The sequence below is a fragment of the Talpa europaea genome (assembly GCF_964194135.1).
Source record: "Talpa europaea genome assembly, chromosome: 8".
Classification (NCBI taxonomy): Eukaryota; Metazoa; Chordata; class Mammalia; order Eulipotyphla; family Talpidae; genus Talpa; species Talpa europaea.
The window spans coordinates 53,265,219-53,280,691 of NC_140075.1; the positions used below are offsets into that span (position 1 = coordinate 53,265,219).

The window sequence follows — 15,473 nt, forward strand, 5'->3', positions numbered from 1 at the left end:
TATTTCTAGTAGATGTGGACTTGCTTACATGTGGCAAAAGCAGGCTTAATTAATCATACTGATAACATGACCACCAGATATAGTACTTGATACAAATTGGTACTTGAAAGAAAACATATTTCACAAACGGTGAACATGAAGCCTGGGTATATGTGTGCATGTCTATCTGTGTGTGTGCGTGTGTGTGTACATATATGTGATGCAGGAGAAAAAGGGTGTTCATTGCCCACTAGGCCCTCACTCAATCAGCCCTAGGTCACCTGTGTTATTGCAGAAATGGAGTCTGAGCTCTGACAATAATGTCAGATCATTCTGATCCCTGCAACCAGCTCTGGTCCTCCTCCTGTTCCAACTGACTTCACAAGTACAGGCCCCAGGTTGCCCAGCACCTGAGGGTCCCTAAAGTTCAAAGTCTGGGTCAAGCACCTTCGTTTTCTATGCCCTATGACCTTATATGGCATTCTCCAAATTTCTAGTTATCCAAGGACAAACAAGACAAATATCACATCTCACAAAGGATGTGTCACAAAACTGCTAGAATCCAAATGCTTTCTTTTGTACACATTAAAGTTATGGTGTTTGGTGTTTTTTTTTAATATACATATTATAATTGAAATATTTTGGGTCTATGCTGAATCCCTTTGGAATAACTCCCACTGATATGCAAGCAAGATAAAGAATAGCAATTTCTCAAACGAAGAAACAGAGTAAAAATTCTGATATTGGTCCCCTCAAGAAGGTAGACTATATTTAGTTACTTGCTTCAAAAAAGCACAATATGGAAAGGAAGAAAAGTATCTTTACAGTAAAGTCATCTTAACATGGGGACCACATTTGGCATCAGGGATAAGTCATGTTAATACATGTATTTTTTTTTTTTAAAGATTTATTTATTTATTTATACAAGCACTGAGTACAGTCAGAAGCGCGGGAGGGTGAGCAGGGAGTAGAGCAGGCAGAGGGACCGAGGTACACTGCTGAGGGGAGCAGCGGGTGGCAGGAGAGGTCTGCGCGCCATGTGGGAACCTCCTCCGGTGGCCGGGGAGCAACCGGGGATCGAACCGGCACTGCGGAGGCTTCGGGCAGCTTCGCAACCCAGCGCTCAACCACTGCGCCACCGGGGAGACCCAATACATGTACTTTTGACACAGGTTATGAAATATTTACTTATACAGTCTTTCTCTCAAAAACACTACCCCAGTCTAATCCTGAGAAAAAGAAACTGAGAGACATTCTACAAAACACCCAATCAGCACTCCTCAAAACTGTCAAGATCATCAAAAATAAAATTCTGAGAATCTTTTGCAGCCTAAAAGAAACTAAGGAAACATGATGACTAATATAATGTATAATCCTGACTAGGATCCTGGAACAGAAAAGGGGAGTTAGGGAAAAACGACCGAAATCCAAATAAACTATGAACTGTAGTTAATCAGAATGTAGCAACTTGGTTCCTTAGTTGTGACAATAGGGGTACTGGGTGGGATATACAGGAATTCACTGTATAATCTTCACAACTTTATTCTAATATTAAGGTTATTTCAACATTTGATAAAAGTCTGACACTCAGTTGTAATCTTTTCTAGTTGGCCACCAGTCGCTATGCAGTGATGACCACCCAGCTGAAACACAGCAATCTCTCTCTGGTTTTCCACTATGTTTTTCTCCAGATGTGTAAGGCGCATGGCATTGGCTATGACATTGAGGTAAGAAGAGTGACAGCTGGTCAGGGATGGACCAAAAATATGCATGTGGGTGACCTAGGGAGCTAATAATTTGGTGCCCCTTCAAGATAATATTTTTTTAATTGAAGTAACATTGCACTGTAACATACAAGTTTCAGGTGCACCATTAAAAATCAACATGTATATATGGCACATTAAGTTCACCACTAAAAATTCAATTCTTTTCCTCACCATACAATGGACCCCTTTTACCCAACTTAGCCATTCCCCCCTCCCTTACGGTAACCACTAGTCTTAGAGTCTAAAAAATGATTTTCAAACAGATATTTGTTAAACATTAGCTTGACATGTATTTAGAGGAAAGCTGAGTACTGCTTGAGGAAGGACAAAGTCAGCTCCATGGAGATAGCACTTACTCCTCAGAAATTGAGCTCTGTCCCCAAACTTGCACACCCCACCTTGGTTAAAGCAAAAGCCCTACCAAACTTTGGGGACATTTTGGGGCCCATCTCTTGATCCTTAAGCATTTCCTCAGCAACTGACCCCACACAGAGCTGCTTATCAGTGAACAAACTGTCTCATTCTGCCATAACAAAATACCATAGTGGTTTCTCACAGTTCTGGAACCTGCAAGTCCAAAGTGAAGGTGCCGGTCAATTCAGTTCCTGATGAGAGCGCTATTCCTGGCTTGCAGATAGTTGCCTTTTCTCCATGTCCTAATGTGGGGTAGGGGCAGGGGAAAAGAAAGAGAGCTCTGGTGTCTGTGTAACATCTTTTCTAAAGACATTAGTTCTATCCAAGCAGGGCTCCACATTTATGACCCCATTTAACCTTAATCACCTTAAAGGCTCTATTCCCAATGCACATGGGGCATTAGAGCTTCCACATATGAATTTGGGAAAACACAATTCAGTCCATAGCATCCTCCCACCCACATATAGTAGTCTCTTTCTAGCAGGAGTTCTGGTAAAAAGTTTTCACAATTTTTGGTCTATTTCCAATAATATTGATCACCCTGTAGCTGAATAGTACAATTGGGGTGTAATTTCTCCTACCTAAATTAGAAGTTCTAATTGTGCCTTGAGAATTGTTACTCAGGGAAATAGTTTCTTGTCTTTTTTCACTTTGATTCAGTTACTCAAATCTCTGACCTACAGGGATATCTTAAGAAGTGACCCCAGGCATTCTTACTTGTGGAAGACCCAATCCACATCACATCAAAAATATTAAAATAGGGCCTCCCGGGTGGCACAGCGGTTGAGCGCTGGGTTGCTAAGCTGCCCGCACAGCCTCTGCAGCTGGGGTTTGATCCCCAGCTGCTCCCCGGCCACCAGAGGAGGGTCCCACATGGCGTGCAGACCTCTCCTGCCGCCCGCTGCTCCCCTCAGCAGTGCACTTCGGTCCTTCTGCCTGCTCTGCTCCCCACTCTGGTGAATTCTCTCACCCTCCCGTGCTTCTGACTGTACCCAGTGCTTGTATAAACAAAAGAAACAAACAAATAAAATAAATAAATAATAATAATAATAATAATAATCTTGGCCGTTGTGAATAATATTGCTTCTATATTTAAAAAAATATATTAAAATATATTCACCTCTCACATTAAATTTAATTTATATGCAGTAACATAACTACTAAACAATAACCAATTAATCCGACTATTTTGATTTGTAGATAACAGATTCTACATTTGCTCATTTTTATTTTTCACACTTGAGAAAAGAAATTTTCAGGAATCAAATCTTTTTAGAGGCCCTTGAAAAGCAGATAGTACGGGGTACAGGGCCAACAATGAACAGAATGGCCTGACTGACAGTTGGCAGTCCCCACCACACTGCAGGGCACCGTGAGGGTACATGAGGCCTTTTGGTTAGATTGGTTCATGCAGTTTGCAAATATGTATAATAGAGCTCAAATTCCCTTGCAAATTATATCAAAATTGGTAAAACAGAGAAAGAGACTGAAAAAAAAACAGATTAAACCAATTTACCAGAAATTAATTGTTGCATCTGCTCGACATAATCCCTTTAGAATTAAATAGTTTTTAGCCCCAAACTGATTAGGCTAAAACACTTCCATGTACCAGAAAGTGGCTATCTCTAACTCTAGTTTTTTTCCAAATCTATTTATTTTATTCTAAAATATTAAAGCATAAAAAACTCTGAACCAGCATAATTGGTGGGAAAAGTTTCCTTCCCAAAAGAAAACCTGCTTCATAACTTTCTTTTGCCTACAATTATTAAAAATCTTTGGCTAAAGGTTCTGTACATCATTGAAGTTCTAGTATTTCTGGGGAAAAGAAAGCACAGAATTTTTAAGTTATTTACAGCTTTGTAGCTCAGGGTTGATTGGATTCATTTCTAAAAACAAATTTTAATATGGACAACAGACTGCTCTTGCCCAAGGGAAACAGCAGATGATGTAAAAGGAGGGGTTCCACTGAGGACGAGGAGGGCTACAGAAAGGGGCAGACGGAAAGGCACCAAAGAGAGCCGGCATGGATTCCCAGACTGCCTCCAGGTCACCTGTGCTACACCACTTACAAAGGATGAGAGATAAAATGGCAGAGAAAGACAATTATGGGTTAGGGTGGCAATGAAGTGATGGAATAATATGAAAAAAAGGAACAGGAGAAAGAGGTTAAAATCCAGAGACTGGAAGAACCCTGAAAAAAAAAGGAGGGGATAAACAAAGAAAAAAAGCAATAAAAGCATAGAATGAGAGAGAGAGATCGAAGAAAAAATGGATCATAAAAGTCTGAGGTCAGAAGCAGGAATCATGTGATCACTTAAGAAAACTGGGAATTCTCCAAAAATACCCTTACTCTATTTTTGTTGAGATGGGCTTTCATCTTTTCAAACCTGGGGGTCCAGCCCTGGACATAACACTCCAGTTGTTCTTTAAATTGCCTTTTCTTGGAGAGGGGGTTGATGAACCAGCATTTATGGAATACCTACTATGTGCCTGTGCTGAGCTAAGCACTGTTACTGCCTCTCCTCTTTAATCTTCATATCTCTCCTATAAGAAGCTATTATATCTGCTATTATTTCTGGGACTTAGGCTCAAAGAGTTAAAGCTGTTTCCCAAGATCACACAGGCACTTTGCAGAACTGACATTTGAATCCATATTTGTCCATAAAGCCAAACATGATTCTCTCTCTTATACAAAGGCATTCCCCAGACACCATCTAAGAACTATCTCCCACTAACTGCACATATTTCTAAAACATTACCAACCCAACCCAAGAATTCTGAGATTGATTTCAAGTAGAATATTCTATTTAGGTATCCCTTAACTATTTTACAGCTGAAGGAAAATAAACTTCTCCATAACACCCCCCCCCACAACTATCTTATATAGGGGAAAAAAAGATCTGCTTAACAATTAATTTCCCTAAACTTTTATTGCCTCCTTGAGTTGTGCTGCATCTAAAATGGAGCTTATTTACCCTAATTCCAGTGTAACCTTGCTACATGATCCCACTCTTGGTCAAATTTAATGTGAGTGCTCCTTCCAGAATAAAGCAACATTAACAATAAATCATTATCAATGCGACCTAAAAAAGAATCCTCAAAAGTCTTTAATTCTCAATATGAAGTTTTTTTTCCTATTGCCATTACCAAATTTCAAAATACATTTCTCATACAAAATTTTGGGGGAAGATGGGAAAGATAGGGAAATGAGATCACCCTATGAGTTTATTATTTCCTTGCTGGATATTGGATGGAAACATTGCTGAATTTGTAAGCAACTCGGTGGGTCTCATTCTTGGTATTTCTGTAATGCTCCAGAAATACCACTAATTTCCTAATGAAATACCTTGTAATGAAAGCCATATGGAGAAGGATGTCTTGCTTATTGCCTACAACAGTGTGAGGCAAGGCTGGTCTCACATATTTATAGGTAGTGTGCCATGTTCCTAAATAGCTTCACCCCACCAGCCTTCATTTCCTCAGATCAGGGGATTGCCATGACACATAACAGAATTATACTCCCTCAGCACTCCCCTGAAGTTTGGCATGGCCATGTAACTTGCTTTGGCCAATGAAATATGAGCAGTACTGATATATGTTCTTCCTATGCAGGAGCCTTAAACAGTCATTTTTGAGTTACCACATCCTTTTTCCTGCTTGGAAATCCTCGAAGCACTCTGAGACAGAGCCTCCTTCAGCCTAAGTTCCAGAGTGAACCAGCCAACAGTGACCAGCCAACCCATGTGGGAAGTGGAGTATGAGCAAGAAGCATATTTTTGTTGTTATAAACAACTAAGAATTGTTTTGTTTTTAATTACTGCAACATAACCTACCTACTTGATTCAGGAATTAGTACAAAGGAAAGGATGCTCCCAAAACAGAAGCCTAAATTTTGGTATTGGCTTAGTGATCAGGCAATGAGTGGCAAAGAAATTGTTAATGGAAATTGTTAAGGGGTGACGATCCATGTTATACATTCGTGAAATATTTGGTAAAGATGTCCCAGAAATAATTGGAAAAACTGTCCTGGGAGGAACAGAGAAGACATTTTAAAATAAATACTGGCTGAGAATTTTCTAAAATTGGTAAAAGACAACAAACACATAGCCTCAAGAAGTACTAGAAACCCCAGGTAAGATATATAGAAGTAAAATCACATGTGGACATTCTATAGTTATATAGCTAAATACGAAAAAGAAAAGGAAAATCTTAAAAGTAGTTACAAGGGGGAAAAAAGGCACATCACCTTCACAGGAACATTAACAGTCAATTTTTCAGCAGAATCTATGAAAACTAGAAGATGGGGGTCACAATCTTAAAGTACAGTAAGAAAACAATTAACTCAATCAAAAAATGGGCAGAAGAGCTAACAGATATTTCTCCAAAGAAGACATACAGATGGCTGATAGGCACATGAAAAAATGCTCATCATCACTTATCATCAGAGAAATGTGAATCAAAACTACTAAGAGATACCACCTCATATGATATGGCCCATATCAAAAAGACCAGAAACAAAAGGTTGGTGAGGTTGTGGAATGAAAGGAACCCTCATACACTGTTGGTGGGAATGCAGACTGGTCCAGCCCCTGCAGTAAATATAATGAAGGTTTCTCAAAATCTTAAAAGTGGATCTGCCATATTACCCAGCAATTCCACACATAGGTATCTTCTTGAAGAATATAAAAATACAAATTTGAAGGGATATATGTACTCCTATATCCCTTGCAGCCTACACATAAAATAGATGTTATGGAAACAGCCGAAGTGCCCAAGGACAGAGGAGTATATCTGAAAAAAGTGATACATATATATATATATATATATATATATATATATATATATAAAATGGAATCCTACTCAACTATAAAAAGGGATGAGCTCCTGCTGTTTGATACAACATGGATAGAACTGGAGAGGATAATGCTAAGCAAAATAAACCAGAAGGGGAAAGACAAATACAGGATGATCTCACTTATATGTAGAATATAGAGAAACATAACAAAGGGTCAGTCAAAACCAAACCAATAATAAACTCAACATGGTCCTCCCTTGGTGGCGCAGGCGGTTGAGTGCCGTGCTGTGAAGCTGTCTGCAGCCTCTGCAGCGTGGGTTTGATCCCAGCTGGCTGCGAGGGCCCCACAAGGCACAACAGACCTCTTCTGTCTCACCCGCTGCTCCCCTCAGCAGTGTATTTCGTCAGACTGCCTGTTCTGTTCCCCACTCTGTCTCTGGTGAATCCTCTCACCCTCCCACACATCTGGCCTGTACCCTGGTTCTTGTATAAATAAATAAATAAAATCTTAAAAAAATAAAATAAACTCAATATGTGTCTCAAAATAGAGGCAACTAGGCTCCCAGGCAAGGTGGGAGCGGGTGGAGGGGGGCAATGAAACATGATGGAGGATTGTTGGAGCACTGGTGGTTGGCAGGGTGTGAAAGTACACATTTATAGAAACTGTAACCCCTGGAACAGATACAGAGATGTAAATCTACTTCAATACACATAATTTATAAAGAAAAAAACTAAAGTAGTATCACCTAACATCATTGATAGGTTCTCAGAAACTGCAACTTAAGTGAAACATAAAGTGAATAACTTTGGTTGGTTCCTTAAAGGTCAGCCAGGATTGTTTTGTTCTCATCAACATTATTAGGAAACATTATCCATAGACCTGCTGCACTGAAATAAGAAAACAATGACTACAACCCTATCAGCCAAGAATTCTAGTTCCAGAGGGAAAAAAATTCAATAAATGTCCACAGATACCTAGGAATAAAATATCTATGAACATGTTCTGATATGGAGATTATGGAGATGATTCACTCCTTCAATACTGAACTGTTTTAACAAAGGGAGATATAAAATTTTGAAATAGGAGTTACTTGTTGAAAGTTACTTTCTATACTTGTATTAACAATAGAGCCCTAGAATACCAGACAGTGGTCTGATAGAAATATAATGCAAATCACAAATGTGAGGCACAGATAGAATTTTTCTGGGAGAGGTATTTTGAAAAAGTAAACAAAACAGGAGAAATTCATTTTAATGATATATTCTACCTAACATGGTAGGTCCAAAATATTATAATTTCAATATGTAATCAATATAAAAATTATTAATGAGATATGTTCTCATTTTTTGGTAATTTCAATTTAAGTTCCCTATAATTCAAGTTCTCAGTAGCCCCATATGGTTAGTAGCTACCATATTAGTGCCATGAGGAAATACAACACACCTTACAGATCAACCAGTCAGTTCTCAACCCTGGCTACGCATTAGAATGACCTGAGAGAGGAGCTTTAAAAGGCATTAGGGTGAATCAAGTGAGTCACTTATTCAGAGCATAAAATTTAAAGGAGCACAAAAAGTACTCAACAGTAAAATAAGTATCATGATGCAATATTTAAAAAATTTAAATAATTTAAAAAATATTATGCATAAACCCATGAAGAACAAAACATCAAAATTTTAAATAAAAACATACTGAATCTTTCCCCTTTGCCTCAAGCTCCAGTACAGCACAGCGTGGCCCTGTATCTGGGGCCCACTCCAGATCAATTAAACCAGAATTTCTGGAGGAAGGACCAGGCATTATTTTTTTTTTTTTTTTTTTGTGGGACCCTCGCCAGTGGCTGGGGAACGAACCAGAGCTGCAGAGGCTGCGGGCAGCCTCGCAGCCCAGAGCTCAACCGCTGCGCCACCAAGGGAGGCCCAGGCATTATATTTTTTAAAGCATGCAGATGACTCTAATATGCAGCCAGCAATGAGAGCCACTGTTCCAGTGCAATGTTTATCCTAATGCCTGCATTTTCTGATAAAAATGGACAATCATAATGCTGACATGTAAATTCTTTCACCCAATCTCAAAAATATGGTTTTCTCTTTTGGACTTTCAGTGATAAGGACTTCTCAACTTCACAAGGCAGCCATTTCCATTACTGTATAATTTCAGTGTTAATTTTTAGTTATTAGAAAAGTGTTAACAGATCATCTTCCAAAAAGAATAAAACCATGCCTCTTATAAGGAAAAAAGAATAAATAAATGATAAAGATTGTATTGATGAGAGAATTAGGTAGATGTCACAAACAGTACGAAAAAGAATTCCCCCCTCCAAAAAAATACCCACCAGATATCTATATAAGTCAGGAATATTGAAATGAATATGCAAATAGAAGCAAAACTGGTTCCTCCACAAGAGTGAAAGGGAAGAAAATCTATGGAACCTCAAACAGACTGATCAGAACTTGCTTGTTTCTGAAGCACCTACCACTTGTAGAGTTGCAAAATATCTCCCATAAAATCAAGACAATCAGACATTCTGCAGACAACACAGGTTTCCACTGATTTACAAATTAGTTTCTACACAACAAACTGCTTTCCCTGTATATTTTTTTACTCATTGCCCAACCCATTTAAAATAGTGGTTTTCAATTTTTGATGTGCATGAGAATCACCCAGGAAGTGAGCTTTAAAAGGCAGAGCCTGAGCTTTGATGATGCCCATGAAAATTCCTTTTACTAAGCATACAAGATGATTCTGATGCAGGTCTTCTAAGAATCACACTTCAAAAAACACTATCCTCAAACAAATCAAAACCCTCTCCTAAAGGTAGTCTTTCTAAACAGGTTTCTCACAATTGTTGCAGGTAGCTCCAGATTTCTAATTGCGGTCTTAGCGTAACACATTTCTTATACTTCATTTCTAAGATACAGACTATTTTTTTTCTCCCCATTCAAATTTTATAGGGCAGACAAGGAACTGTTTTTATATTATATGAACACCTGAAGAGAGATAAGCTGGGAATGCTGTAAGTATGAAATGTGTCTATGAGATGCAATAAGCTAAGAAAACAGACTTATAACAACAAGAATGGTGCTTCTCACGCATTTTAATCAGCATGCTGATTTATTGGAACTCTATCTTGTTTTATTTAGATCTTCAAGTATTTCATAAAATGACTTTAGACATGTCAATGGGGGTTCATAAATATAACTGATTAATTATCCAAAATGGATAGGTAAGAGACTAGTTTTAACAACATATTACACTCTGACACATACACATACAAAGCCCAGCAAATGTGACTGATGAAAAACCAGTTCAGATGTCCCAGTTGTTGAAGGCAGTTTCCACTAGGGCATGCTTAAGATGTGTCCTCATAACTTGGTAAGATGCTCCCCTAAAAAGCAGGGTCTGTAGACCATCTCTGGCTCTAGTTTCAGCCCTGATGCAATCTTTTCAAGATAGGAGTATGCTGAGAAGAGACATAGTGACCATACTCAGGAAGCTTCTCAGTGCTTTGTTTCCTGCAAATTTCTCTCCAGAGAATTTTGGAGAGCTAGCAAAGTGGTATCCCCATCTAGGACTCAGAACTTTTGAATTGTGTCCCATTTAATATCCTGGAATATGGCTATTTGGTACCTTTAAGTAATTCTAACATATTGGGAAATTGTCCCCTATATTTCCTTTTCTTACAACTTCCACAGCAGTGTAGACATCATGTCCTCTCATTGAACACACATATGCACTAAGATCAATCTCATGAAAAATGAACGAGTCAATTATTCTACTAAGTATTGATGTTTCTAAGCAGCCTCAGTTTCCCCCCAGGTGGTCAGTCTCCTAGACACTGATCCCAAGAGGTATATATTAAAGTAGCAAAGACGTGCACAGGACAGGTCTCAACTCCCTTATCCAAAATACATGCCTTGTTTTACCAAAGCATTATCAGTTATAGCAGGCCATCATTAACACAGTGATATTTAGCTTCATGGATCATTTAAATTTATGCAAATATTTTGGTTTCCTTCCCTTTGGAATTAGCATGTGGCTATAATTTAATCTAGTACTTACAGTCTTAAACACTTTTCATCAGTTGGGAGGAGAAGCTGGCTATTTGAGCTGTCCTGTCCAGTCCCAACCTTTCCCCAAAAGTCCATAAATATGGGTCATGTTAAGAGAATTGCTGCACCCTTCATTTTAGGCTCTCTCCTGCCCACCCTTTTGTTATATAGCAGTGATAGCAACATAAATGAAACTGTAATTCATATCATTCCAATAAAAATACATTCATCTTCTCTGCCCAGATTCATATCCAGAATGATAACAGCCAGGGACACCTCTGGCATGTTCAGGGAAGGACCTGCCCTCTGCTCCCTTGTGATGTTCTTTCTATCTCTCAGCTGCCTCTCTACCCTATCCTTATCTATCAGAAAATTCAAAGCCATTTAATCAACTGTGCCAGGGACAGCACTAAGTGTTACATATACAGCAGTGAACCAAAAGACAAGTCCCTGCCCTCATGAAACTGACAGTGAGTTGGGATGGATAGTCAGTAATATATAAATGAGTAAATGTGGACTAGCATGTCAACTGCTGGCAATCCAGGGAGGGGAACAGCAGTTTGGTAGCCATTAACACCAGAGATGAACAATGTCCTATTCCACTCACTCCTAACATGTCGCTTTGATGTCCAGCTTGTAGCAGGACAGAGGCCATCAGGCAGTTACTGGAACTAGGAGAACCAAGCAGTCAGATAGATTTTAAGTTGGCAGGCTGAAGGATAAGAAATTTATATTTTCCAGTGTTATGAGTCTAATTAAGCAGGTAAGATTCAAGGCTGAAATACATTTTTAAGCTCAGGAATTCAAAGACATGAACTACAAGAACTAGAAATCAATACACAAAGAGATAAACTCCGCCTTACACTGGCTAACATAAAGGGTAAACTACGAAGGAGAAGTTGGGTCAGCACTGGTATTAGACAAACACTCATGTGTGGGGGGTGAGGATGGATGGGAATGTGCCCTTCAGAAAGAAAAGAAGAGTAGCCAAGTAAGCCCCATACACTGGGAGTTCAGGTGCTTGGAGCCATTCTGACAGGCAGCTAATTCACAGCATCAGGAAAGTTCTAGTTACAAAGAAGGACAACCTGAAGACTAAGTTGGGGCACAGAATGATAGGAACTCAGAGGTTATCAAGCTAGAGAAAGGATGGCATGAAGAAAGCCCATCAGCAGGTGACAGAACCCAGCAGAGGCTGACATGCAGAGATAGGACTTGTATCACAGAATTGATGAGATGAGACAGTGATAGTGTCAACAGGGCAGAGGCAGAGTTCCTGAGGTATAGGTCACAGAAAGATTTATCCAGAAAGATGCTCAGGCATGGAGTAAGCAAACAAGAGGAAAATCATTACAGAATTTAGAATATTCTGTTATATAAAAATAAACTGTTATATAAAAAAGGAAACCCCCATCATTAAATGCTCCAAGAATTTAGCTGATTTGATGCCGAAACCTACAGAATGTGTAATGAGATTTGTAATCAAGAGGAACCACCCAGCTGTGTCTACACCTCACCTGAGATTTCAGGTAAGAAAGTCTTGACCTGCAGGTTAGCTTCAGTGATATAGAAATAGTCCAACTGGTGTACCTTCTAGAGGGTTATCGCTACACATATATCCTACAGATAAGGCAATATTGACATGGCTGCCTGCAAACTCTAGAGCCTTCTACTGCTTTCTATCCCATCTTACTTTCAAACCTTACTGCAATCATAGAACCAGAGAATGTTAGAATAGAAAAGAAGAATAGATAATTTAATAGAAAATGACCAGGAGACAATCTACATTTTCTATAACTCATATTGAAATAGAAAAGATGAGCAAATATAAACTTTTCTTCTTTGTATTGCTTGATTTTCTCTGGAGCTTTAAAAAGACACTTTTCACAAGATGGCTAGGTTTTGTTTGCATTTATTGCAACCAGGTCACATTGGATGAAGAACACCAGTTGGTCACCTCTTCAGAAGAGGTGAGATGATACCTACAAGAGGGGATAACCTTACAGATGATAATACCATGACAAGGGTTTGCAAGGATAACATTATACTGACTACATGTATACTGGGATATTTCTGGGAATACTGAAATTTGAGAAAAATCAAAAAAGGGGAAATGAAGGAAATTCTAGAAGTGAATTAATTAATAGGAAAGGGGACTTATCATTCATGTAGCCTCTTGATTCCCAGCCTGGGCACCAAAGACCCCAGGAGACTGAGGAAGGATGGCATGAGGAGCATGAATTCATGTGTGGACTCAGCATCACACACACTCACACACACACACACACACACACACAAGCACACATGTGCACATACATCTATAACTTTTTTTTAAGTATGGGTCTTAATCTTTAGTATATAGAAGAATCACCTGGTGGGGGGATGGAGTAGGGGGTTGGTGAAACAACACATTCCTGGATCCCAGGCCCAAAGATTCTGATTTTGTTATCTGGGGTGGAGCCTAAGAATCTGTCCTCTTAAAAAATACCCAGGGTCTGATACACAGTGACCACGTGGTTATAAAACAGAAATCACTTTTTAAAATTATTGATTCTAAAGTTGCCTATGGCTATTATTTATTCTCTTAATAGAAGAGATAATAATGTTTAGTAGTTATAAGTAGTTATGATTGTGGCAGGCATGTGGTCGGCATATATTTAGGGAATGTAAATCAAAAGGTTTGGAAACACACAACTAGTTCACTTCCTTCATTTCAGAGATTAAGAAATGAAGACTCAGGAAGCTTATATGTAACACTCGAAGTTACAAAGTCAGCGGCAGGGACAAGAGCCCTGGTCTCCAGTCTTTGACTCGGGAAGCTTTCATTTCCACCTTGACCCAAGGGAAAACCCCATCAGGCTAGGAGGCAGTAATTCCAAAAAGGTCTAAGCCTTAGGCTCTATGGTGACTTATTTTATAGGTAACAACTGAGAAAAAAGTAATCCCAAAGCTTTTCACAGCTAACAGCTAGCTAGGGGCAGCTAGCTCTTTTACTTTTACCCCCTCAGGAAAGAACAATTTTTTTAATTAATCCATTCATTGAATCTATTTTTTCCTTTGATTAAAAAAAAGTTCAAAAATAGCTAGAAAAATACCCTGAAATTTTGTTTCCAGGTTAAAATTGGTGGGAATTTTCACCAACCACAATATAATTCTATATCTTTGGTTTACAAGATGTCTCTGAAATCTTCAAGTATTTCTTCAGCTTTATGAAAGACAACTGTACCTGAAGGGGGGATATTTACTTATGAATAGGGTAGGGTGCACCCAAAAGTAGCAGAAATCACTCATATATGTAAATAGAAAATAAACCTAGATAAGAGTCTCCAGAATACTGAGCTAAAATGTCTCTATAGACAAGGCAATTGTTAGGCATGAATTATACTTAGCGACAATTATCTTAAATGAATTCAAACAATTTTTTAAATGGGCTAATACAACTACCCTAGCTCAGTGGTAGCCTTTTGCTAGGAATGACTGAACCTATTCCTATATTCTGCTAAGTTGATTAATAAAAAATATTTATTACACAAATCCTTTTTGTTGACAAGTTAAAATGGAGCCTCATCTTTCATATCTCCCTGAAGATTGCCACCTTGTGAGATTGAAAATACTCATTAAATTCCATCACCAGACAGGCACAAATGAGAGGGTGATTGTTTTTAAGCATGTGAGGGGAATCGTTGGTAAACTCATTTGTTTGGATATCATTAACAGAACAATCGGTGAGGATCTCCAGGGGGTCCTCATGACCTTTGCTCGCAATCTCTTCATCATCCATCAAGAAATATCAACACCTAATATGCAAGGCGAGACCAATTTTAAGGTGAGGTGTTAATTAACTAACGATCCTGGTTAATTTCTATACAAGGGCTGAAAATACCTCATGCTGTATTGTAAACAAGTGCTAAACCATTTTTTTTTTTATTGTAAGCAGTACATATTTTACAATGTGCAGGGTCAATATTGTAAGGTTCCCACTGAACCCGTTAGTTAAATTTAATAGCTTGAAACTTTTTCTTTGAAATATAGCAGACTTGTTTAAGTTGCTGCCATTCCGAACCCAAGCTTCAAGACAAGAGCTTTCTGAAGTTGGAGGTGAAACTGAAACATCACAATGGAACTAAAACAGAAAGACTGTCACAAGCAAAATCCTGAATATATTTTACTTATTTCAGATAATATAATGTCTGGTTAGAGAATCCTGAGGAGTACATGTTTTCAGATTCAGAGAAGTTCTGAGAACACAAGAACTATATGGGATAAAGAGAAGCAAAGAAACCTCAGAATATGTATGAGCCATCTACGCCTTCGTTTCACCAAAATGGGGCAGATATTTCATCCAGTAACCTTTGGAGCTTACAAAATGGCTTTAAAGATGTTGGTCCAAGAGATTCAGTTATATGTAATTGACTAGAAGGCTCCAAACTCTGGACAGGAGCAAGACCTGTACTACAAATTTGAAA

At 38.6% G+C, this 15,473-nt stretch overlaps 1 protein-coding gene across 1 annotated transcript in view; it reads left to right on the forward strand.

Moving 5' to 3' along the window:
* The window catches only part of IQCH (IQ motif containing H), a gene marked incomplete at both ends in the record, with an annotated part of 190,358 nt that overhangs the window by 169,235 nt on the left and 5,650 nt on the right, over positions 1 to 15,473 (forward strand). Inside the window, 3 exons of the mRNA XM_084241286.1 lie at positions 1,587 to 1,706; positions 9,910 to 9,971; positions 14,725 to 14,833. Of these exons, the coding sequence (XP_084097412.1) occupies positions 1,587 to 1,706; positions 9,910 to 9,971; positions 14,725 to 14,833 (291 nt within the window). The remainder of the gene's footprint in view (positions 1 to 1,586; positions 1,707 to 9,909; positions 9,972 to 14,724; positions 14,834 to 15,473) is intronic.